We start from the raw sequence: 26,438 nt of genomic DNA, 5'->3' as shown, positions 1-26,438 counted from the left end.
ATACCTGACACTGTTTCCATAGTAATGCTCATTTTATTGTATATTGTTATGCAGTGACAGTAAAGACATTCTTTTATTCTATTCTACTCTATTCAGATCAGTAGCTGCTTCAGGATGGATATAACCTTCTGAAAAGATGATGCAGCCACCGCTGGGTGGCCTTCATTTTGGCCCTTATACTGTCACATATAAAAGAGTCATCTGAATGTCTCCTCTCCTCATCTACAACTTTATGTAAATGTAACAATGACAGCATCACCTTTTTACTGGATCCCAGTACATATCAGCCATCTCCACCATAATATCAAGTATCTGAGGGGGTCTGAATGTGTCAGAGCAAAATTTTCTTCTTTTTTTCTTATTGGTCAGTGGTTGTTTGGGGGAATTTCGCCCCCTAGCGAACATTTGTTGTAACTGCATGACGTTGTCCAGGTGGTTTGATCCACTCGACTGAAGTGCAGTGTGAAAGCAAACCAAACCAATGGAAGATGCAAAGTTTTAAGGAATACAACTTATTGAACAGAGTCCTCCAGACTATCCTGGTGTGGTTTTGTCCTCATCTCCTCTGCAGCAGCAGCTCTTTCTAACAGCCCTCTAACACTGTCATGCTCCAACCTGAGCTTACCTGGACGTCTTTACTCTGACTTACAGCTTATTACCTGTACCAAGTACTTTGCTGCTGAAAGTAGGTGTGATCACATGTTGTACATTTCCATTTTTAATATTTAGACAATATTTTGGAAACTTACCGACAGTCAGACCAACGTAACAACTCTTCTCCACTGAGCCGACCTGAAAGGAGCACTTGTATCTTCCAGAGTCGGAGAGTTTTAAAGAGGAAAGTTGGAGTGACAGATTTCCTTTATGGAGAACTTCAGAGAACAGAGACGTGCGTCCTTCAAACCTCTCCATTTGTTCTCCAGGAACGTCTTTTCCACCTTTACGGATGTGTACAACATCACTCTGCTGAGTCCATTTCACTGTGTTGTCTGTTGCATCCTGCTGGGGCTCGAGGTGACACTGTAGAACGATGCTGGAGCCGCAGAATGATACTACCGGCTCAGAGGAGCAAAATATCTCAGTTTCACCTGGAGAAAGAAAACAAATAGTTCATAGAAATCAGACAAACCTCCGTCCAGCACTCCACAAATACACTTAATAATCAGTCTTTAGTTTTGTTCTTTGATTTAGAGAAAAATAAAACAATCAAAGAAAAAAAAAACCCTGAATATGTTTAAAAGTAATTTACAATGGTGCTAAATTATGACGGAAAAGACTTCAGTCTGCAACAATAATGAAAATATAAGTTATTACAACAACAACTCAGAATATAAAAATCAACAAATATCTTAAAGAATTACTTAAATGAGCAAAATAAAGAAACAACAGGATTAAATACTTTTCCCTGACATGAATAAAACGTGTTCATCATTACAAACATTTTTGTTTAATCTGGTGATTTTTTTATGTCTCAGTCTGTCCATCATTTTGTCTGTGAGTGCATGTGACACGATTCTTTGTAAGAACATCTCTTTTTACCAGTTTAAAGTTTTAATGTAACTTTTTATCCAGAAAATGAGACTCAAACATCACAGAATGCATCATTACTTTTTGTAACATCTATTAGATTAAAAATGTGGGTTTAATGTGACTTACTGGGACATTTTTGTCCTAAAACATGAGGACAACAACAACAGTGACTTTAAATAATCAAGCTGCCATTTAAAGGGTTAAAACTGTATAATTCTATGAATGCATGGTGAGAGACCCCCACCCGTCACACAGCTTCTTTAGCCTGCTGCTATCAGGAAGGAGACTGTGGAGCCTGCAGACCAGGACCAGCAGCTTGAGGGACATCTTCGTCTACCAGGCTGTCAGGACACTGAACTCTCTCCCTACTCTCCCTGGTCTCTTTATCCAGACTGATGTTGTGTTGGGAGAGAAGAGACTGTAGCGAGGACAGTCACTGAGACACTGTTAGAAATATAAACTTTAGAGATATTTATTATTAAAAGATTATTAGAATTGTTAGAAGCTTCATTGTTTGGTTTTTATCTTCTTTACTGAGCTGTAGAGAAGAGTTCTCTGGTTTGTCAGGCACGTATGAAGCTGGACTGCTGCCACAGAGAAGGATGCTAAGTTGCTATGGTAACCTTTATGAATATGAAACCTGAGGGCACATTCACTCTGGCCCTGTTTGGCCTGCTTTAAACAAACCCTGGTCCACTTCCATGGATAGTACGGGCCATCCAGGGAACCAAACAGAGGAAGTGATGTGGGGCAAGTCATAGAGCAGCATGCTGGTTAACTCGCTGCTTCTCCTGCTGCTCATACTGGACAGATTGTGGAGAAAACTGCTTTAGGTCTGAACACTGACATTAAAACAGAAGCTCCAAGACTGGATAAACTTATTGTTGCTCCATTGTTTACTTGTGGTGAACCAGCTGTTTTAATGTAACTTTTTCTCCAGAAAATGAGACACAAACATCACAGAATGCATCATTACTTTTTGTAACAGCTATTAGATTTAAAATGTGGGTTTAATGTGACTTACTGGGACATTTTTGTCCTAAAACATGAGGACAACAACAACAGTGACTTTAAGTAATCAAGCTGCCATTTAAAGGGTTAAAACTGTATAATTCTATGAATGTTTGGTAGTTTTAAGCAGGGCTGAAGTATTTTTAGACATTTATGTCCCAAAAAAGCAGAGAAGATATTAATCTGTAAAGTTTTACATCAGTTCTTCAGAAGTGGACATTTCTGTCCATTATTAATTAATAGGATAGTAAATTAAACGGATGCCTGAGGGTTAATAGAGAGAATTTACTTTGGGAAATAAAGAAAACTGTAATGTAAAATATGGAAATCTCTTTGTGGGGCGGCCAAGAGGACAAAGGAGTTTAACTTAAGGAACCAAAATGGCAGCTGCCCTGACGTCACATCTTCATTACATGTATTATCCCCAAGTATTTCCCAAGTTCGTGGGTGTGCACATTACAGAGGACCTCTCCTGGACCATCAACACCACATCACTGACCAAGAAAGCCAACCAGCACCTCTACTGCCACCACAACCTGAGGAAAGCTAGAGCCCCGCCCCCATCATGTGCACCTTGTACAGAGGCACCATGGAGGGCGTCCTGACCAGCAGCATCACCATGTGGTACAGCACCTGCTCCACGTCCTGCAGGAAGACCCTCCAACATATCCTGATAGCAGCTAAGAAGATTGTCGGTGCCTCTCTTCCCTCACTGAAAAACATCTACACCTCTCGCCTCATCCTTAAAGCCCTCTGCATGGTGAGAGACCCCCCACCCGTCACACAGCTTCTTCAGCCTGCTGCTATCAGGAAGGAGACTGTGGAGCCTGTGGACCAGGACCAGCAGCCTGAGGGACAGCTTTGTCCACCAGGCTGTCAGGACACTGAACTCTCTCCCTCATCTCCCTGGTCTCTTTATCCAGACTGATGTTGTGTTGGGAGAGAAGAGACTGTAGCGAGGACAGTCACTGAGACACTGTTAGAAATATAAAATTCAGGGAAATTTATTATTAGAAGATTATTAGAATTGTTAGAAGCTTCATTGTTTGGTTTTTATCTTCTTTACTGAGCTGTAGAGAAGAGTTCTCTGGTTTGTCAGGCAGGTATGAAGCTGGACTGCTGCCACAGAGGAGGATGCTAAGTTGCTATGGTAACCTTTATTAATATGAAACCTAAGGGCACATTCACTCTGGCCCTGTTTGGCCTGCTTTAAACAAACCCTGGTCCACTTCCATGGATAGTACGGGCCATCCAGGGAACCAAACAGAGGAAGGGATGTGGGGCATGTCATAGAGCAGCATGCTGGTTAACTCGCTGTCTCTCCTGCTGCTCATACTGGGCAGATTGTGGAGAAAACTGCCTTAGGTCTGAACACTGAAGTAAAAACAGAAACTCCAAGACTGGATAAACTTATTGTTGCTCCATTGTTTACTGGTGGTGAACCAGCTGTTTTCAGTCCTGGTCAATGAATGAGACAATTTTTCTTCTTTTTTCTTATTGGTCAGTGGTTGTTTTGGGGACACACACACCCTGGACTCTGACAGCCCCCATGTACACTTGAACTTTTTACACCCTCAGGAACAAGCACACAACAACTTTAATAACTTTCACCAGACCATAAGCTAACTGTAATTTGCATGTCTATTTATTATCGCGTTTAATTTACTAAGTGATAGTACTTGTGTTGTTTGTTTTGTAAAAAATGGTGCACGTCTGGTAACTGGTGGAATATGCTGCTGTGTCCTCTGTCAGAAGGAGACTCACATCCAGAGACTGACTTCTATATAGAGCGGTTTTTAATCACCATACAACGGTGGCATTACAGAGATTATGGTGTGGATTCTAAAGGATAAAAAGCATTTAAAGAAACATAAATACAAATTAACATATTTAACTACGTCAATATAAAACAGCCATATTATAATGAAATTACAGTGCTACACTGTCATGTAAATAAGCTGCACTGATGTTCCAAAGGCGGAATATAAAATGAAGAATGAGCCCACAAGTCGCCACTAGATGGCACTCCAAGACCAGAAATGAAACCACATAACAAGGAGTAACGCGTTACTTCACCGTAGCAATAACATATTTCAGGAGACATTAAATGGAGGAAATGTTACTACATATTTAATGCAAGCAGAAATTAGCAAACATGTGGCTTATTATGTTTCTCTGTTCGTCCTCTACATGCTGCAGAACTTACAATAAAGGTGACTTTTATAGATAACAACAAAGAATAATCTGTGTTTTAAGTTATAACAAACTTATAACAAACGTTATCCGGTGGCAGCATTAGCTTCTGTACATTTAGCATTTAGCATGCTGCTAGTACATAACTGATGGGCCAAGTCACTTCCTAAATAAAAAAAAAACAAAACAAAAAAAAAACCTTGGGAAAGCCAAGATGTTTCAGTGATTTGTCTTAATCTTATTACCGGACTTTTACTGAAGCCTTTTAGCATTCGGCATTTTAAGTTATAACTTGTTAAATTTATTAGCTATTCTTTGATGCTCGGAGACTTAGTCATTAATGATGAACTGAGCTTCTCTTCTCCCTGCCTCTGTCTGATGAGCAGAGTAACTATAACACACAGTTTAGCCGTTAAGATTTACACTTATTTATCTGTTTATCTTACATGTTTTGGGGACAAATTGAAGGACCCACGCCGAGAGCGAAACGGTCAATGACAAACTGTCTGTGGCAGCTGAGCAACCATAAAGCAAGATGGAAAGGCGTTGTCTTTCTAACAATAAAACTTATCACGCTATAAAGTAATAAGATTATTTTCTTTTTAGCTTCTTTAGATGGCAGCAACATGCTTTTATATATTTAGTCTGCTGACAAAGAAAAACCTCTTTCTGGATAAAAACCTCTTCACACAAGGAGGAATCAGGAGATTTTGACATGCTGGAAAATTCTAACCCAGTTAATCTGGTTACAGAACAACATTTACAGCATCTGCAGCAGCAGTTTGAGAAAATAAAGTTATAACTTGAATATTTAATATTTTCTACTTGTTGCTGAGACTTTAGCAGAAAGTAGAATTGTTGAATGATTAACAGAAGAATCCCACAAAAATTAAATAAGCTCGTCCCTGTCTCTAATGATCCACTTTATTAAAACACAGCTTCACTTTGACTATTTATGTATTATTTGTTTAGACATTGTATCTGACGTGTTTTGGAGCCAAAATGAAAGATGATGGAGAATATGACAGATTAAAAAAGAAAAGATTACTTAGGTCTAACAGTATGGGGCGCCAAGTGTAAAAATTCAGTATAAAAGTTGTAGCTGACACATTTTCATTATTTATCTCACTTTTCTCACATTTAGCACATTTTTCCTACATTTTCCTACATTTAACATAACTTTTAACCACATGTATAATGGTCAAATAGAACATCTAAATCTAAATTTTAAATCTAAATCTAAATGCTATATGTTATATCTAAATGTTAAATCTAAATCTAAATGTTTAAATCTAAATCTAAATGTTATATGTTAAATCTAAATGTTTAAATCTAAATCTAAATGTTATATGTTATATCTAAATGTTAAATCTAAATCTAAATGTTAAATCTTATATCTAAATGTTAAATCTAAATCTAAATGTTTAAATCTAAATCTAAATGTTATATGTTAAATCTAAATGTTAAATCTAAATCTAAATGTTTAAATCTAAATCTAAATGTTATATGTTAAATCTAAATGTTTAAATCTAAATCTAAATGTTATATGTTATATCTAAATGTTAAATCTAAATCTAAATGTTTAAATCTAAATCTAAATGTTATATGTTATATCTAAATGTTAAATCTAAATCTAAATGTTTAAATCTAAATCTAAATGTTATATGTTAAATCTAAATGTTAAATCTAAATCTAAATGTTATATGTTAAATCTAAATGTTTAAATCTAAATCTAAATGTTATATGTTATATCTAAATGTTAAATCTAAATCTAAATGTTAAATCTTATATCTAAATGTTAAATCTAAATCTAAATGTTTAAATCTAAATCTAAATGTTAAATGTTAAATGTTAAATGTTAAATCTAAATCTAAATGTTAAATGTTAAATGTTAAATCTAAATGTTTAATCTAAATGTTTCGAATATATGCTAATTAACCCCGCCCCTTTTAACCTCAACCAATACGCTAGTAGGGAAACACTCGCTCGCACGCACACACACACACACACACACACACACACACACACACACAGGTCTTTACTGTCAATGTCTTTCTGCATTTACGAGCTGCACTTCAAAGTACACTTCCAACCAACCACTCACACCATTAATGGTAAGATGCATATATTTATTGTTAACTTTCTAAACAACATTTTGCGGACTTTTACTGTTAGCTAGCTACTTAGCTGTAGCTAACGTCCAGGGCAAATTTATCGCTATCACTGCCGTCACGTCACAAAGAAAAGTGAAGTGAACCAAGAATGCATTTCCTAATCCTTAACTGAGTAAATGTTGTAATGTCCAAAGTTTGTGTGTGTATTATTTAAAAGTACTCAGTCCATTAAGAGAAATCTTTGTTTTCTCTTTTTCAATAGGCTCCTCTGCCATCTATCCCTTGACGAAATGGGGCTTCATCAGGCTACTTGAGCCAAAGTCAAAACATATAAAAACAAGATGCTTGTCTTTTTCTCCAGAAGCATGAGTCTTTGTCATACCCAGACCAGAGGGGTATTGCACGAAACCAAGATAAGCGATTAAGCCGGGATATGTTGGTTATCCTGGCTGAATTTAGCCCTAAGTCGGTTGCATGAAAGCAGCTCAAACTAATCCCGGCCAAGTTACTGTGGTGATTTATCCGCTGCAGTTAGCCTGCTCCAGACCAGGCTAACTGCTCAGGCTAAGATTAATCCTAGCGAGTCACCTGCATGTCCAACGTCAATTCTATGAGGAATTAATGTGTTTTACAGCATGTCCATGGTCTTCCTAAGTATGGCGCGTCATTTTAATCATCCAGTATTAAAATATTACATATACAGTCACTGTACATTTAATCGAAATCTGTTCGTAATCGCAACAGCCTTTTTTATATGGATTCGAGTTGTAGTATTATTATTCTATTCTATTCTACAGTCATTTAGCAGACGCTTTTATCCAAAGCGACTTGAGAGTAAGAACAACACAAGCATGAATTCAAACAAGATGGGACGTCATAATTAAGTGTTAGTCAGACCGCTTTTGAGTCCAGTTAGACCCAGGTGCTGTCGTGTAGTGCTAGTGCAGTGCAGTGCATATAATTTATTTATTTTTTTTAGTCATTTTATTTAAATACAGGATCACGATTTCATCACACAATATCAACTTGGTCATAAGTGCATGATTTCATCAGGCCAAGTGTTATATTGCTATGCTAATGAAGACTGCTCGTCAAATTGCTGTCAGAGGTTTTATAAATATGTGTTTTATTGCATTAATTGAGATTACAAAACACAGCGGATGAGGTTACAAAGGTGTATTCAAAGAAATCCGCGACGAGGACAATGTAGAATATTCAGGTCCAACTCCCCTTCACCTGTTCCCTCTTCATAATGGCTTGCCCTTTTTCGGAGGATGTGCTGGACGAGGAAGCCCGCATCCTCAGAAGAGCATTCAGACGTGAAAGAGTCTTCAGGGACAGCTCAGATCCCCTGGCCTTTGGAGATGACTATGTCATAGAAAGATACAGATTTTCGGGTGATGGACTAAGATATTTATGTAGGCTGCTGAGTCCAAAAATACAGCACCAGACAGCGCGAAGCCATGCCCTCACTGTACCACAGATGATCTGTGTCACATTGAGACGGCTTGCGAGTGGGAGCTTCCTTTATTCTGTGGGGGATGCAGAGAACCTCAATAAAGGAACCATTTGCCGGACAATCAGATGCGTTTGTCTGGCGCTGAAATCATTCAGCAATATATTCATCACCTTCCCTGGCCACAGAAGACCCCTCTACATCAAGGAGGAGTTTTACAAGATTGCAGGTAACCTCAATTTTAATGTGCACCCATTAGTTTCTAAGTATATCTGTCACAGTTGGATACTCACTATTTTTTCTTACAGCTTTCCCTAACATCATTGGGGCAGTGGATTGCACACACATAAGAATCAGACGCCCCTCAGGTGAACATGAGGGAGATTACATTAACAGGAAATCCTTCCACAGCATCAATGTTCAGGTAAGAGTGATTTGTGGTTATGACCTACATGAATCTGTTCTGTGCATTTAATGACCTTAATAGGCTACAACTAAATATTTCAGATGATCTGTGATGCTGACTGCCTTGTGAGCAATTTAGAGGCAAAGTGGCCTGGCTCAGTGCATGACTCTAGAGTCTTTCGGGCTAGTCCAATTTATGAGAGACTTTCACAAAGTAGCCCACACATTTGTACTGTAAGCACCTTGGACATTGTGTGTGTAACTCTGTTTTCTAAATTATATTTTGTATTATCAGGTGAATTCTCGGGTGTGCTGCTGGGAGATAAAGGATACGCCTGTGAGTCATTCCTCTTGACTCCCCTTGCAGATCCCCAAACCCCACCACAGCAGGCCTACAACCATGCACACACCAAGACAAGGGCTCGAATCGAGATGACCTTCGGCCTTCTGAAATCTCGGTTTCAGTGCCTGCACCACCTGAGGATTTCCCCGGACAGAGCCTGTGATGTTATTGCTGCATGCGTAGTACTGCATAACATTGCAGGCCTAAGAAAGGAGAGACCCCCCCCCCGAGTGGCTGTTGATGTTGACTGGGAAAATGCTCCCATCTTCCCGGACAACATTAATGGCAGACTTGTCAGGGAGCAATATATTGCAAGTTTCTTCACTTAATTTTTGGATTTAGCCCCTTTATTTAATAAAAGATCTTTTCCTGTGTGAGCATTTTGTTTAGCACTGGTGGTTCTTTGAAATTCTTTTACATTCATGAAAAGAGGACGGACACCAATGTTCTAGTTTTTTTTTTTTTATTAAGCAGTCATTTGTCTTGGTTGCTTGGATCCTACGACAGCAAAAGTAACAAGGATTAAAACACTGTTGCAGATATGGTTACTGTGTGCATTGAAACACTCACTTCTCTTTCTAGTTTCTGGATTTCCAGGTCCAGTTTTCGTGTCCAGCGTTTAATCTCTAGATCCAGCTCTATTTCTTGGAGCTTTCTCTTTTTGAGTCTGATTTTAACATCTGCCAGCTCTATCTCTCTCTCCAGGTGCCCTGAATAAAGCGTTCTGACAGTTTGTGAAGTCTGTAACGGAAATGTCAGTTAGCACAGCAGGATTTGTTCATAACGTAGATTTACTTTAGCCAATACTCACAATGTTACCAGGCCGCTTAGGAGACTGTGCAGCATCCGGGTCCTGTTACACATTTTCTATTAGCACCACATCACTGACTTCATATCCTTCATGGAATAAATAAGCAGGCCAGTCCCATAAAATTGACATGCCTCAAGCCTTCTGGACTCCACTGACACAGTCTCCTCATCTGCAGACGTGCATTCTGCAGCTGCAGATGTGCCTTCCTCCTGCCGTATACATGCAGCGAGAGGACTTGGATTAAGATTTCACAGAACATAAGCCTGTGATTTCGAGACACTGTACTAACCGGATCATCTTCTGGTGGCTCCAAAAGTGTAATTGTGTTCCCAGACACTGCAAGGTTATCCAAAGTCAGACACTATATTATATTTGATTGTGTTCCATGTGCAGTAGAATTGCAGTACTTTGTGTACCTTGTATGAAGCGGACAGTTTCTGTGGCTGGGACAGAGTCAGTTATTGTCCCTCCCTGGATCCCCTCCATCACTGGCCTCCCTTTATTTAAATGGAGTGCCAGTTCCTCTGCTGGAGTCACATCCTGGCTTGGTGGGCCGCCCCCTGTGCCAGTTCTATAGGCTTTTTTTTACTGCTACAATCATACAGACATTGAACATGTCAGCTCATCTATTCACCTCATTTGTTCACGGTTATCTACTTTGGAGTCACTTGCCAGCCTGCAAAATGTTCTTATATTTAATGTTTTCTTGTTGCCAGGTCCTTTTATGGCCAGACAGGTTTGTCCTTTATGAAGGACAGAAAGATGAAATAGATAAAAACGTTACATGAGGAAAATAGATTAAATGACACATTGTGGATGATTGTTTGCACCTAATCATACTCTACATTTCCTGAGTAACATGCACCTGCTTGTCACTCTTAAAGTATACAACAGTTAGTGGATTTGAAAAGTAATCCTTTAATTGTAGCCTAATTATGACAGTTCCAGTGGAGCACTGTTTATTAATTGTACAGTTTTTGACTACTTACGCATTGAGCCGGTCGGCTATTGTCTGCCAGGCTCGCTCGCGTTCTTTACTTATGGCATTGGTATTGCCTTTTTTCCTTATAATATCCTCAACTTCGTCAGAGAACTCCGTCAGGAGCTGTTGTTCAGCGGCCGTGACGTAGGACGCGCGACTTTTATCCATTTCCCCATCGGTGATTCTGTGAGCGATCGCGAGGTCTGCTTCAGTATGCCGTGCACACGCACTTATCCCAGCTATGGTCGAATCCCAAATGGAACACTTGAGCACTCCTGCACTCACGGGCGCGCTCCCGCGAGGGGCTCGAGGGTTCAGTGGTATTCCAATTGGAATTGTGTGAGTGATCAAGGGATGATGGCGGACATTTTTGAGCCCTTTCTGCCCCCTTTCCATAAGTCAGCATCGATGCCAACTTTCGCTAAGGAATTACCCATAAATCACTGCGATGTCACGTGAAACACGGAGTTTACCGAGAGAAGCCGACGTGTGAAACATGTTCTTCAGTATTGTGGCGCTGGGTCGTTATATTTTTCGCCGTTTAATTTCCCCACGGCGGCGTTTACAGGAGCTTCCTGACCTCTACTATATATACTATATATATATAGTGTATATATATATATATATATATATATATATATATATATATATATATACACTATATATATATATAGTGTGTATATATATATATATATATATATAAATATATATATACACACTATATATATATGTATATATATATATATGTGTGTATATATATATATATGTGTGTATGGCGTCCCTCTCCTTGCAGTGCAGGTCTCAAAGTGCTGTCCCAATCCTATTTAAAGCATTTCGAGCCCTTGTGGCCTGTCACCCTCGACTCCTCACGCAGGTGATGTCATTTAGTCATCAGGGGCTCAGGGCGAGTGCTCAAGTTTTCGGTTTGGGATTGGGGGTATCTTCACCTGGCTTAACCTAGCCGCACCTTCTCATCCTGGCTCAGCAAACGTGCAACCAATTAAGCCAGGATAGGCCGCGCAAGCTAGGTCAAGCTGGGCTTGCTTAATTATCCTGGATTGCTTTATTCTGGTTTCGTGCAATACCCCTCAGATTAGCTTAGGCTGAGGGGTATTGCACGAAACCAGAATAAAGAAATCCAGGATGATTAAGCAAGCCCAGCTTGACCTAGCTTGCGCGGCCTATCCTGGCTTAATTGGTTGCACGTTTGCTGAGCCAGGATGAGAAGGTGCGGCTAGGTTAAGCCAGGTGAAGATAGTACTGAAGCAGACCTCGCGATCGCTCACAGAATCACTGATGGGAAAATGGATAAAAGTCGCACGTCCTACGTCACGGCCGCTGAACAACAGCTCCTGACGGAGTTCTCTGATGAAGTTAAGGATATTATAAGGAAAAAAGGCAATACCAATGCCATAAGTAAAGAACGCGAGAGAGCCTGGCAGACAATAGCCGACCGGCTCAATGCGTAAGTAGCCAAAAACTGTACAATTAATAAACAGTGCTCCACTGGAACTGTCATAATTAGGCTACAATTAAAGGATTACTTTTCAAATCCACTAACTGTTGTATACTTTAAGAGTGACAAGCAGGTGCATGTTACTCAGGAAATGTAGAGCAAACAATTATCCACAATGTGTCATTTAATCTATTTTCCTCATGTAAGGTTTTTATCTATTTTATCTTTCTGTCCTTCATAAAGGACAAACCTGTCTGGCCATAAAAGGACCAGGCAGCAAGAAAAAATTAAATATAAGAACATTTTGCAGGCTGGTAAGTGACTCCAAAGTAGATAACCGTGAACAAATGAGGTGAATAGATGAGGTGTCTGCTGACATGTTCAATGTCTGTATGATTGTAGCAGTTAAAAAAAGGCCTATAGAACTGGCACAGGGGGCGGCCCACCAAGCCAGGATGTGACTCCAGCAGAGGAACTGGCACTCCATTTAAATAAAGGGAGGTCAGTGATGGAGGGGATCCAGGGAGGGACAATAACTGACTCTGTCCCAGCCACAGAAACTGTCCGCTTCATACAAGGTACACAAAGTACTGCAATTCTACTGCACATGGAACACAATCAAATATAATATAGTGTCTGACTTTGGATAACCTTGCAGTGTCTGGGAACACAATTACACTTTTGGAGCCACCAGAAGATGATCTGGTTAGTGCAGTGTCTCGAAATCACAGGCTTGGTATGTTCTGTGAAATCTTAATCCAAGTCCTCTCGCTGCATGTATACGGCAGGAGGAAGGCACATCTGTAGCTGCAGAATGCACGTCTGCAGATGAGGAGACTGTGTCAGTGGAGTCCAGAAGGCTTGAGGCATGTCAATTTTATGGGATTGGCCTGCTTATTTATTCCATGAAGGATATGAAGTCAGTGATGTAGGACTAATAGAAAATGTGTAACAGGACCCGGATGCAGCACCTAAGCTCCTAAGCGGCCTGGTAACATTGTGAGTATTGGCTAAAGTACATCTACGTTATGCACAAATCCTGCTGTGCTAATTGACAGTTCTTTTACAGACTTCACAAACTGTCAGAACACTTTATGCAAAGCACCTGGAGAGACAGATAGAGCTGGCAGATGTTAAAATCAGACTCAAAAAGAGAAAGCTCCAAGAAATAGAGCTGGATCTAGAGATTAAACGCCAGACACTCAGAAAACTGGACCTGGAAATCCAGAAACTAGAAAGAGAAGTGAGTGTTTTTAGGTATCTAAGCATAGCATTTGTATGGTACACACTTAAGTTTTTACCATATAAGGTTCTCTGTCCCACAGACTGGATTGACACAAGAACATGCATTCCATGCAAATGAGCATCCTATAGGCAAACTCTATGATTGGAGGACACAGGACTGAGGAATTTTCTTTGTTTAAACCCTATATAAGACAGAATGACACATCAAGTCTTTAGGTCTTCGTTCTGGCTTTGGGACCTCCAGATTTTGCCGCAGAAATCTGTTTTGATGTCTGAACTTTTGTAATAAACTTCTTTTTATTATTCAAGTCAGCGTCCAGAGACGTTTTTGCCTGAAAGCCAATTTTTCCACATCTCCTGATCAAGATACATCAGTTTCAATGCACACAGTAACCATATCTGCAATACAGTGTTTTAATCCTTGTTACTTTTGCTGTCGTAGGATCCAAGCAACCAAGACAAATGACTGCTTAATAAAAAAAAAAAATTTAAAAAAAAAAACTAGAACATTGGTGTCCGTCCTCTTTTCATGAATGTAAAAGAATTTCAAAGAACCACCAGTGCTAAACAAAATGCTCACACAGGAAAAGCTCTTTTATTAAATAAAGGGGCTAAATCCAAAAATTAAGTGAAGAAACTTGCAATATATTGCTCCCTGACAAGTCTGCCATTAATGTTGTCCGGGAAGATGGGAGCATTTTCCCAGTCAACATCAACAGCCACTCGGGGGGGGGTCTCTCCTTTCTTAGGCCTGCAATGTTATGCAGTACTACGCATGCAGCAATAACATCACAGGCTCTGTCCGGGGAAATCCTCAGGTGGTGCAGGCACTGAAACTGAGATTTCAGAAGGCCGAAGGTCATCTCGATTCGAGCCCTTGTCTTGGTGTGTGCATGGTTGTAGGCCTGCTGTGGTGGGGTTTGGGGATCTGCAAGGGGAGTCAAGAGGAATGACTCACAGGCGTATCCTTTATCTCCCAGCAGCACACCAGAGAATTCACCTGATAATACAAAATATAATTTAGAAAACAGAGTTACACACACAATGTCCAAGGTGCTTACAGTACAAATGTGTGGGCTACTTTGTGAAAGTCTCTCATAAATTGGACTAGCCCGAAAGACTCTAGAGTCATGCACTGAGCCAGGCCACTTTGCCTCTAAATTGCTCACAAGGCAGTCAGCATCACAGATCATCTGAAATATTTAGTTGTAGCCTATTAAGGTCATTAAATGCACAGAACAGATTCATGTAGGTCATAACCACAAATCACTCTTACCTGAACATTGATGCTGTGGAAGGATTTCCTGTTAATGTAATCTCCCTCATGTTCACCTGAGGGGCGTCTGATTCTTATGTGTGTGCAATCCACTGCCCCAATGATGTTAGGGAAAGCTGTAACAAAAAATAGTGAGTATCCAACTGTGACAGATATACTTAGAAACTAATGGGTGCACATTAAAATTGAGGTTACCTGCAATCTTGTAAAACTCCTCCTTGATGTAGAGGGGTCTTCTGTGGCCAGGGAAGGTGATGAATATATTGCTGAATGATTTCAGCGCCAGACAAACGCATCTGATTGTCCGGCAAATGGTTCCTTTATTGAGGTTCTCTGCATCCCCCACAGAATAAAGGAAGCTCCCACTCGCAAGCCGTCTCAATGTGACACAGATCATCTGTGGTACAGTGAGGGCATGGCTTCGCGCTGTCTGGTGCTGTATTTTTGGACTCAGCAGCCTACATAAATATCTTAGTCCATCACCCGAAAATCTGTATCTTTCTATGACATAGTCATCTCCAAAGGCCAGGGGATCTGAGCTGTCCCTGAAGACTCTTTCACGTCTGAATGCTCTTCTGAGGATGCGGGCTTCCTCGTCCAGCACATCCTCCGAAAAAGGGCGAGCCATTATGAAGAGGGAACAGGTGAAGGGGAGTTGGACCTGAATATTCTACATTGTCCTCGTCACGGATTTCTTTGAATACACCTTTGTAACCTCATCCGCTGTGTTTTGTAATCTCAATTAATGCAATAAAACACATATTTATAAAACCTCTGACAGCAATTTGACGAGCAGTCTTCATTAGCATAGCAATATAACACTTGGCCTGATGAAATCATGCACTTATGACCAAGTTGATATTGTGTGATGAAATCGTGATCCTGTATTTAAATAAAATGACTAAAAAAAATAAATAAATTATATGCACTGCACTGCACTAGCACTACACGACAGCACCTGGGTCTAACTGGACTCAAAAGCGGTCTGACTAACACTTAATTATGACGTCCCATCTTGTTTGAATTAATGCTTGTGTTGTTCTTACTCTCAAATGTAAGTCGCTTTGGATAAAAGCGTCTGCTAAATGACTGTAGAATAGAATAGAATAATAATACTACAACTCGAATCCATATAAAAAAGGCTGTTGCGATTACGAACAGATTTGGATTAAATGTACAGTGACTGTATATGTAATATTTTAATACTGGATGATTAAAATGACGCGCCATACTTAGGAAGACCATGGACATGCTGTAAAACACATTAATTCCTCACAGAATTGACGTTGGACATGCAGGTGACTCGCTAGGATTAATCTTAGCCTGAGCAGTTAGCCTGGTCTGGAGCAGGCTAGCTGCAGCGGATAAATCACCACAGTAACTTGGCCGGGATTAGTTTGAGCTGCTTTCATGCAACCGACTTAGGGCTAAATTCAGCCAGGATAACCAACATATCCCGGCTTAATCGCTTATCTTGGTTTCGTGCAATACCCCTCTGGTCTCGTTGGAAATTTTTCCTTTTCCACATCATGGTCTAAAGATCAACTAAAGAGCTGAAAAGTCCGCAAAATGTCGTTTAGAAAGTTAAAAATAAATATATGCATCTTACCATTAATGGTGTGAGAGGTTGGTTGGAAGTGTATTTTGAAGTGCAGCTCGTAAATGCAGAAAGACATTCACAGTAAAGACCTGTGTGTGTGTGTGTGTGCGTGCGAGCGAGTGTTTCCCTACTAGCGTATTGGTTGAGGTTAAAAGGGGCGGGGTTAATTAGCATATATTCGAAACATTTAGATTAAACATTTAGATTTAACATTTAACATTTAGATATAAGATTTAACATTTAGATTTAGATTTAACATTTAGATATAACATATAACATTTAGATTTAGATTTAAACATTTAGATTTAACATATAACATTTAGATTTAGATTTAAACATTTAGATTTAGATTTAACATTTAGATATAAGATTTAACATTTAGATTTAGATTTAACATTTAGATATAACATATAACATTTAGATTTAGATTTAAACATTTAGATTTAACATATAACATTTAGATTTAGATTTAAACATTTAGATTTAGATTTAACATTTAGATTTAGATTTAACATTTAGATTTAACATATAACATTTAGATTTAGATTTAAACATTTAGATTTAGATTTAAACATTTAGATTTAACATATAACATTTAGATTTAGATTTAAACATTTAGATTTAACATATAACATTTAGATTTAGATTTAAACATTTAGATTTAGATTTAACATTTAGATATAAGATTTAACATTTAGATTTAGATTTAACATTTAGATTTAGATTTAAACATTTAGATTTAACATATAACATTTAGATTTAGATTTAACATTTAGATATAAGATTTAACATTTAGATTTAGATTTAACATTTAGATATAACATATAACATTTAGATTTAGATTTAAACATTTAGATTTAACATATAACATTTAGATTTAGATTTAACATTTAGATATAAGATTTAACATTTAGATTTAGATTTAACATTTAGATATAACATATAACATTTAGATTTAGATTTAAACATTTAGATTTAACATATAACATTTAGATTTAGATTTAAACATTTAGATTTAACATATAACATTTAGATTTAGATTTAACATTTAGATATAACATATAACATTTAGATTTAACATATAGCATTTAGATTTAGATTTAACATTTAGATATAAGATTTAACATTTAGATTTAGATTTAACATTTAGATATAACATATAACATTTAGATTTACATTTAAACATTTAGATTTAACATATAACATTTAGATTTAGATTTAAAATTTAGATTTAGATTTAAAATTTAGATTTAGATGTTCTATTTGACCATTATACATGTGGTTAAAAGTTATGTTAAATGTAGGAAAATGTAGGAAAAATGTGCTAAATGTGAGAAAAGTGAGATAAATAATGAAAATGTGTCAGCTACAACTTTTATACTGAATTTTTACACTTGGCGCCCCATATAACAGGGAGATATTTTCTAACTTACCTGTAACTTGTTCTGTGACTGACAGCAGACTGTAGCATCCAGTCCAAAAAAGCAGCTTAAACATCATCATTTCTAACCGCTTGTGAAGGATCGAGCTGGTACAAGGCAATGACACAGTTGGTTTCAAAACAAGAACGGGTTTTATTTACCCAAAAGAATACTCACACAAAAAGTTTGGGCCCTTAAAAGAGGTCAAATGAACAAAACTAAACAAAAGTATAACAATAACTCAGGAAACTTTAAACTAACTGTTTAGCATGTAACTCAAAAGAAACCAAACTAACACAAGAACCAAACTGACCTAACCAATAGGGATGTTATGCTCGAGCCGTCTGCTCGATCACGTGTCGAGCATGTGACACGGAAGTGTTTCTCTGAGCATTGATTCAGCATGCCAAAAGTCACGTGATAGACCAAACGAGGCCTCGTTACGTCATCAGCGCGTATCGAGCAGCAAGCGGGATCTTTGAAGGAACCGGGCTTCAGCCTCTCAATGAGAGATTCCAAACGCTGAGGAGATCGCGGGTTTTTGAGGAGATTCTGTAGCGATTGTGCGACATTGCATTTTGAAAACAAATTTAGGAAAAGCATCACATCAGCATGAGCTTATATTGAATCGCATTTAGCTTTTAGAGATTTGGGGAAACAAACGTCTGCGCGAGACGCCGTTGCCAGAGTAACTACTGAACGAGCTCGGAGTATGACAGAAGGACGGAGCAGGTGGTGCTTTCAACATCACAGGTAAGCTTAATTCCCCTTTCTTTATATAGATGTTTTTAAATAGCCTTGCAAAGAGCAGACTTTAAAGTTAATCATAAACTTCAACCAGAAGCATCAGAGGAAACGTCTCAGTCTACAGCTGCAGAGGAAAAACCACCATCTGCAGGATCTTAGACACCAAGCTGGTTTCTGATCACCATCAGCAGAGAATTTAATGATTTTAAACTTGGTTAATTACAATTTTGTTCTTGTGTTTCTTTCAGGTGTAACCTCTCCAAAGCTGGGGAGGTAGTGTGCCAGAAGAGGAGCAGATTGAAGCCTGACAGAAAATACGTTTTTAAATAAAACTCTATGACACATCACAAAGTTGCCAAAGTTTTTTTTCTCATAACACATTTCAAGATTCAAAGTGTCTTTGTCATTTGGATAGTAAGGAAACAAGTTTCCGTGAACAATGAAAATCTTACTTTGCCGTCCAACCTGAATGCCATAAAACATTATAAAATAAAAATAATTTGAAAAAAAAACTAGATAGAAGATGAACAAAAAAAAAAAAACAAATAAAAAACTGAGTAAATAATCTGTACATAAATGTGCAGTGTGCTATAAACTGTTGTGCTACCTTCAACAACGATCAGCTATGCAAAAGAAAACTCAGGAGGTAGACGATAATATCTATTATAAAAAGTAAGACACATAAAACAGTAAACAATTTTATTACAACTGTATAAAATAACTAACACAGTCACTATCCCCGTTGCACAAACACTCCTTCCCTCATGTCTTCCCACTGTGAGTAACTACTATCATTACAGATTGGTTTACTTAAGTTACACCACAATTCTGTTACCTAAACAAATGTTACCTAATACCCCTCATTGTTATTTATATGAACAACAGAAAATAAATATTCACTCGGATGGTAGATTACGTATCGTTTATTGAACACGTATTCAAAGTTGAGATGGGGATGACAGATGTGAGGTGTCAACGCTGTCCCTCTGATACATCAGACTCTCACAGCCAGCAGATGGAGCTCTTTGGTTTGGTCAAGTGATTCAGAACACTAAACCATTTTCATGCATTTGTGTCAAAGTTGGCTCGATGATTCATGAGGCCTCGCTTTCACCATCCCTACTAACCAACACAAAGGGACACTTTAATACTGGCTGATCAGACCAGTCTACAACACATGAGGGGTTAACAAATATTAACAACTACATTAAACAATGACAAAACCTAAACAGTTAGCTCATTATTACTTAACACAAGAATTACTTAAAAGTCTTACAAGAAATCAAACTAATCAAAATCCTAACAACAAATCTAAATATTTAAAGATGTGGAGGCAATCGATCTCCCCCTCTGGAAGGAGCCAACTTGGTCCAGGCCCAGGGCACTTCCTGCTCCTTGGCTTCTGCCAATTAAGCTCGCTTCGAGCCGCAAGGGTCTATATGGCTACCCCAGCACCATTAAAAGAAAATACATGTTAAATACACAAACTTAAACAGAATTGAAAATACAATAGTGCTCCAATGTGCGCGCTAACAAAAGGGAACTAAAGCATTTCAACCTAAATTAAACCAAATATAAACAGTGTTAACTCAAACTAACATAACTGAAATGTGTTGGTGTAGTGGGGGTTACCGCCTTTTAATGTGGGGCTGTAGGTACGGCCATCACACCGCTAAAAGAGCAGATTTCATCCGCTGTTCAATAAAGAAACGCAGACGTTCAGTGTTCACACCGTCCGACACCGAGAACAGTTTCTGAATGGTATCTTATTTTCACTTTTAACTTTGTGTGTGTGTGTGTGATCAATGAGTCATTCGGAGCAACTTACTGGCTGGATGCTTTGTTACACAGAACCAACAGAACAGCTGATGTTTAAAACGGTGCTTCTTCTTCTTTGCTATGAAATTAGTTATAGTAGATCTGCCTGACCCAAACTAGCGGTCAGTGAAACAGCATTAAACTACTAAACATCAACTCTGAGACTGTGTGTGTTTTTTGGAGGACTTCATGTCTCCATAGAGAAAACATCCAGAATCCAGGGACTGATAGAGACTGTTATGGGTGCTACTATTTTTTTTTATTTATTTTTTTTTATTTCAATTTAAGAAACATTAACAATAATAGTACATAAACAATGGACAATATACAAGTGTAAATACTGAAAATTAAGAAAGGTATAAAGGAGACAAAAAAGGGAAGAAGTAAATAATCAAGAATAAAATAAATAAAAAGAAACAGGTAAATACAGATATGCCAGGGGTCACAAGTAAAGGAAATAATTAATTAAAAAAAAAATATTATTAAAGTGGGAGCACAACCTTATAGTTTTAATGGCTTTCATATTTTTAGAAGAGGACACTGAATTAAAGTACAATTTAAGTTCTTTCATAAAAACACAAAAGAAAGGTTTGCTTTTGGAAAATTTACATTTGTGGATGTAAAATTTTGCAAGAATTATAATAAGATTAATCAAATAATATTCTTTGACAAATGAATAGTCAATCTTAAAGAAACCAAAGAGCACATCATGCCAGGAGAATTTAAAGTCAGAGAGGATATTATTTAAAATAAAATCACAGATATCCTGCCACAATTTGCGGGTATAAATACAGTTCCAAAAAAGATGGACAACGGTCTCAGCATGGGCGTCACAGAAGCCACAGTTTAAGCCAAGATCATGAAATTTGAATTTGATGAAAAAGGATTTAACTGGGTAACATCGATGGAGAATTTTAAATGACACTTCTTTCACCTTGTTAACCACAAAGAATTTTTGAGGCAGGGACCATATTTTTTCCCAACATAAATTATTCACACAATTATTCCAGTAAGATATTCCAGGTGACATAGAAACAATATTATTCTGGAAAGAGCGCGGATCTTACGGTTATTCTTGCAGTTGGATGTGTTTACCTTTCTTACTAGGAGGTAATTTAGTTCAGAATCAGAATCAGATTTATTGCCAAGTAACTTCCATTCCAAGGAATTTGTTGTGATTTGACGGTGCCTACATATAAATAAATAAATATGAACCATAAAGATATGAACAAGCCAACTGAACATATAACATTAAGACTGAAAAACTATATAAGAGTGGAAATAAATAGTTATGTACATAAAAATAAGATAAAAGTAAGTAGTGTATTTACATGAAATGTGCAGTCTGTAGTATAAAAATGTACAAGTTGAAGTGACCAATGGAGGGGGAGTGTGTTAATATAACTCCTGTGTGCTTGCTTGTAGTTGGGGTAATTGGCAAGCTAGGAAGTTCATCTGCGTCCATCACACAGAGTTTCAACTCTTCATTCACCGCATAATCATGGTGGTTGTCTATCAGAATGTTACAGTTGACGTTAGCTTCGTTGCTAGCCGCTCCCGTCTTTCCACTGCGTGTTTTCCTTTTATCCGTACCTGAACTCGACATTTTCCCGTTTGTTTTGATAAGGTGAGAGAGGATATGTTTGCAATAGTTGTTTTAGTCAGAGGCAGGCTTTCTATGAAAAGTTATTCACCATTAAATTGGCGTTGGTTGCAGAGCTCGATACATCAGTGTGTTCACAGCGCCATCTTGGATCTAGATACACTTGCCTTTATGGGTGCTACTAATTGCAGACAGCTGTGGCTCGTCCTGCATGCAAATCCCTGGCCGGATGTCTACTCGGAGTGGTTGGACCTGACGCACCCCCGTTATTTTCCATGCTGATTGGCTCATCATCCAGCCAATCATACTGCAGCTCGAGGGAGTCCCGGAAACAAAGGACTTCTGGGGAGGTTCTTTCGGGAGCGAGAAGCTGGACAGCACATGCTGCTTCCCCTCACCTTTGCAGAGTTATGGCTGCGTAGGGATGGTGAAACCGAGGCCTCATGAATCATTGAGACAACTTTGACCCACGAAATGCATGAAAATGGTTTGCTGTTCTGAATCATTTGACCAAATTAAAGAGCTCCATGCTGGCGTCTGATGCATCAGAAGGACAGCGTTGACACCTCACATCTGTCATCCCTATCTCAACTTTGAATACGTGTTCAATAAACGATACATATTCTACCATTAGTGAATATTTATTTTCTGTTTTTCATATAAATAACAAGGAGGGGTATTGGGTAACATTTGTTTAAGTAACAGAATTGTGGTGTAACTTAAGTAAACCAATCTGTAATGATAGTAATCTACTCACATTGGGAAGACATGAGGAAGGAGTGTTTGTGCAACGGGTATAGTGACTGTGTTAGTTATTTTATACAGTTGTAGAAAAATTGTTTACTGTTTTATGTGTCTTATTATTTATAATAGATATTGCAAATGCGTGTTATCGTCTACCTCATGAGTTGTTTTCTTTTGCATAGCTGATCGTTGTTGAATGTGTTACAACAGTTTATAGCACACTGCACATTTATGTACATAGATTATTTACTCAGAGGTTTTTGTTATCTTGATCTTGTATCTAGTTTTTTTATTGTTTATTTTTTATTTTATAACGTTTTATGGCATTCAGGGTGGACGGCAAAGTAAGATTTTCATTGTTCAGGGAAACTTGTTTCCTTACTGTGCAAATAACAATAAACACTTTGAATCTTGAAATGCATTATGAGAAAACAAAAACTTTGGCAAATCCCCTACTACACACCTCAGGACAATGAATGAGACGCCGTCACGCTCCCCAGCTTCTTCAAATAAGGTTTTTTTTTTTTTTTTTTTTTTTGTCCTTGTAAAATAAATGTCAAATGAATGTTTACAGTTTATAAAAACTGGATATTTCTTCCCCAATTTTATCAATTTAATAAAAATGCTGAAAATGCACTAACTGTATATCTAACACCTTTCTTACAACCAGGCAGCTCCCCCGGTGAGGACGTTGGGAAAACAGACGTAATGACCGCTTGCTTTCATTTACAAGATGAAAAGATATGTAGATAAAAGTTAAAGTACAGACCTTATACTTGGTGTAGAAAATATTGCTTTTCAATTTATCATGACAATACAATGATTTGGAGAAAACACAACCTTAACTTGCATCTCATTCAAATGTTAATATTTTATCTTCTATTTTTCAAAAATCTTTAGTTGTTGTTGCTTTGTTTATTTGTTTTGTTTTTTTTTTCTTTCTCATCAGAAGCAGAAGTGTGCTGAGCTTTTGACAGAAGAAAGAACAACGGAAGTACAGCTCAAGGTCGTCCTGACCCACTACAGTATCAGGGTTGGTCTGTGTTACGGCTGGCAGCACTACAGCCACAAGGGACTGAAGCACTGATTAACCCAAGGAGCTGCAGCCGTACAAATAAAGACTGGCCCAAGGACGGAGTGCTGCCGGGAACACCGACCAATCCCTGGAGACCTCCTGCATTACATCTGCACCAGCAATCGAGGCAGACTGTGGACAGTGGGACACAGCCTGTCAGCAACTGAACTGAGGGACAGTTTGCTTGTTTGGGAGTGACTTCAAGTCTTGTTGTGGGAAGGAATTTCGTTTGTGGTGTTAAACATTGTAGTGGTTAATTCCTATGTTGTTCTGAGTTTGAATTGGTGTCCCTGTTTGAGATACAAAGGGCATTTTGGTTGTTTTGTTTTGTGTAATCACCTGTGTGCCTGAAACCCGTTGACTGGGACATTTCTGTTTAGATAAAAAATAATTGGTAACCCTCTAAGGGACACTTTTAGTTTGGTTTGGTTTGTATTACATTTTGGTTTATTTTGGGACAGGTCGGCATGCGGATGACATTTATTTGTTTGTGAACCCATTTATGTTAAATTGTGACAAATAAATTCTGGACTTTATTTTTTTTATCCGGTGTTCGACTCACTCTATATTTTGTTCTCAGACCCCTAAACATAGGAGGGCGTAACAGTCTGTAACAGCTACTCATTATCAGGGTGATTATAGGTACCGCACAATTTCTAGAAATCACCAGTGCACATGTAATGCTCTCACTGTCCTGGTGTACCACAATGAAGGAATGCGATTTAACACTCCTGACCTTGATAAAGTACTTGAAGAAGGTGATTTACTTTATTCCAGTACCAAATTGAAACTTCAGGCAGAAAACAGATTTCAGAATAATCACCTGTCCACTGAAGAAGTACCAAACTATATCCAAACAGACAAAAATGTCTACAATGTGCACAAGTCTGATATAAGGTGTGGATACTTGTCAACAGACAGAAGGTGCTTTCCTCTTGCCACATGTCTTGAATGTCAGTCAAAAGATGTCAGCCATGTCTTACTCATGGTATCACCAGAGTGCTTTGCAGTATTCTGTGATGTAACCGGCCAGTATGGATTGTTTGATTCTCACTCAAGACATGCGTATGGGGTGCGTCTCCCAGGTGGAACAGCAGTTATGCTGACTTTTAATAGCCTGACTTCTTTGAACAACCACTTGAACAAGTTATTTAAAGGGCATGGCCATGATGCCACGTATGAATTTGTCCCTGTTCCTTTTGAGCCAATAAACACTTCCAGTAAACATCCAAGACAGCAGATTTGTATGAGGATGGATGCTACCTCTCCACAACAAAGCGAAGTTGGGCAGGAATTCACTAGCACCAGTGCCGAGGGTGTCAAAAATGTCAAATCCTGGAAGAGCTCTCACCCAAGAAACATCCTCACAGCCATCAACCAACATGCCAGAATCATGCCCAGGTCCAACAAAAATCCTACAAGGACACACAATACAGACCATGACCAAGGAACATCAAACTGAAAATCTGGAACTAAATACTGGAGATAAGTTACCGAAAGATTTCAACAAACTAAATAAGGATTGGCGACGCAAAGCTTTTCGAAGACAAACTAAGCGTCAACACCAACAAACACCAGCTACAAAGAAACGTAAATCTGATGGACAAAAGAAAAAGGAGAAAAATCAACAAAAAAAATGACTATATGCCTGAAATTCCCAATTAAGAATCAAAAAACTCCAGACTGCTAAAACTAAATATGTAACAAATTCAGATTTTTATAATAAGCAATGATTATCATCCAGATATCATTATCAACGGGTTCAAGAAAAAGTGAAAGCTAGCAGAATTAAGAGGTATCATACTGATCCTTATTTTAACATTAAACAGAGAGAATATTGTGTCAAAAGATACAAAACCGATCAAATTTTAATAACAAACAGAAGAAATACATCACAAACAAGTACAGAACAGATGCTTATGTTAGAAATAGTAAGAAAATTTACAGTAGAACATTGTATGCATGTAATGAAAAGTACAGACAGATCAAAAAACAAACTCTTAAAACAAGGTATCATAATGACCCAGATTTTAGACAGCATCACATTCAGAGCTGTTCACAACTCACTACGAATTAATGAGAAATATAGAAACATCACTGCTCACAAAACGAACACTCGACTTCACCCCCAACCCAACTCCATCAATGATGTGATACAAGGTGCCATCTCTGAATTCCGGGATAAAATTAAGGAAGCTTGTGAAAGAAATTTAGCTGCATATGGTAATCACTCATATATACTAATGTAATAATCACATGTAGATTCAGTTTCCTTTATTCATTTATTATTGTTAATCCCTTTACTATTACGTTTTCATATTGTGTTTTTATTCTACAGAATACTGAAGTTACAGTTTTCATTGTGTATGCGTGTGTGAGGTCAGACTGACCACTTTCTTCCCAGAGCTCTGATATGACAGAGTTGAGACTGGTTTTCAACCTGCTAGATAGCAATAGTTGTTTGGGATATCAGCTTGTTGTGCTATGTGGGCTTTGTCTGAAAACTGGAAGAAAGTGGCGCCGCTCAGTCTTCTATTCCTCATTTATTATTTTGCTGTTTGACCTTCAGCTGGGGACCAGCTGAATAAAACTTTTTCCTTTCTGATGA

General features: G+C 38.2%; 3 protein-coding genes across 4 annotated transcripts in view; 1 reads left to right on the top strand and 2 right to left on the bottom strand.

Moving 5' to 3' along the window:
- LOC121640163 (CD276 antigen homolog) overlaps positions 1-4,674 on the bottom strand; it is a 223,305-nt gene extending 218,631 nt beyond the window's left edge. For both annotated transcript variants that reach the window (XM_041985858.1, XM_041985859.1), the window contains exons 1-4: positions 4,354-4,674; positions 3,741-3,745; positions 3,115-3,224; positions 750-1,088 (exon numbers count right to left, since the gene is read on the bottom strand). In XM_041985858.1, the coding sequence (XP_041841792.1) occupies positions 750-1,088; positions 3,115-3,208 (433 nt within the window). In that variant the 5' untranslated portion in view covers positions 3,209-3,224; positions 3,741-3,745; positions 4,354-4,674. The remainder of the gene's footprint in view (positions 1-749; positions 1,089-3,114; positions 3,225-3,740; positions 3,746-4,353) is intronic.
- Positions 4,675-8,100: 3,426 nt separating this feature from the next.
- On the top strand, positions 8,101-9,429 carry LOC121640160 (putative nuclease HARBI1). The gene is made up of 4 exons (XM_041985853.1): positions 8,101-8,533; positions 8,613-8,728; positions 8,812-8,923; positions 9,005-9,429. Exons 1-4 carry the CDS (start codon positions 8,101-8,103, stop codon positions 9,379-9,381), a joined length of 1,038 nt encoding a protein of 345 aa, XP_041841787.1. The 3' UTR covers positions 9,382-9,429.
- A 4,728-nt stretch (positions 9,430-14,157) lies between these two features.
- Positions 14,158-15,450, bottom strand: LOC121640326 (putative nuclease HARBI1). Its single transcript, XM_041986037.1, has 4 exons — positions 15,018-15,450; positions 14,823-14,938; positions 14,628-14,739; positions 14,158-14,546 (listed from the first exon to the last, which is right to left on the bottom strand). The coding sequence occupies exons 1-4, from the start codon at positions 15,448-15,450 to the stop codon at positions 14,158-14,160; spliced, it is 1,050 nt and encodes a 349-aa protein (XP_041841971.1).
- Positions 15,451-26,438: the final 10,988 nt, after the last annotated feature.

This window comes from Melanotaenia boesemani, chromosome 5 (assembly GCF_017639745.1).
Source record: "Melanotaenia boesemani isolate fMelBoe1 chromosome 5, fMelBoe1.pri, whole genome shotgun sequence".
NCBI classification, from domain to species: domain Eukaryota; kingdom Metazoa; phylum Chordata; class Actinopteri; order Atheriniformes; family Melanotaeniidae; genus Melanotaenia; species Melanotaenia boesemani.
This window is presented reverse-complemented; position numbering and strand designations above follow the sequence as displayed.

Bases quoted from the DNA above. Each gene is read 5' to 3' on its own strand.
- LOC121640160 (XM_041985853.1), top strand. From the start codon at position 8,101: ATGGCTTGCCCTTTTTCGGAGGATGTGCTGGACGAGGAAGCCCGCATC. The intron at 8,534-8,612 runs GTAACCTCAATT...TTTTTCTTACAG, and splicing joins GGAGTTTTACAAGATTGCAG to CTTTCCCTAACATCATTGGG. The intron at 8,729-8,811 runs GTAAGAGTGATT...TAAATATTTCAG, and splicing joins TCCACAGCATCAATGTTCAG to ATGATCTGTGATGCTGACTG.
- LOC121640326 (XM_041986037.1), bottom strand. From the start codon at position 15,450: ATGGCTCGCCCTTTTTCGGAGGATGTGCTGGACGAGGAAGCCCGCATC. The intron at 14,939-15,017 runs GTAACCTCAATT...TTTTTGTTACAG, and splicing joins GGAGTTTTACAAGATTGCAG to CTTTCCCTAACATCATTGGG. The intron at 14,740-14,822 runs GTAAGAGTGATT...TAAATATTTCAG, and splicing joins TCCACAGCATCAATGTTCAG to ATGATCTGTGATGCTGACTG.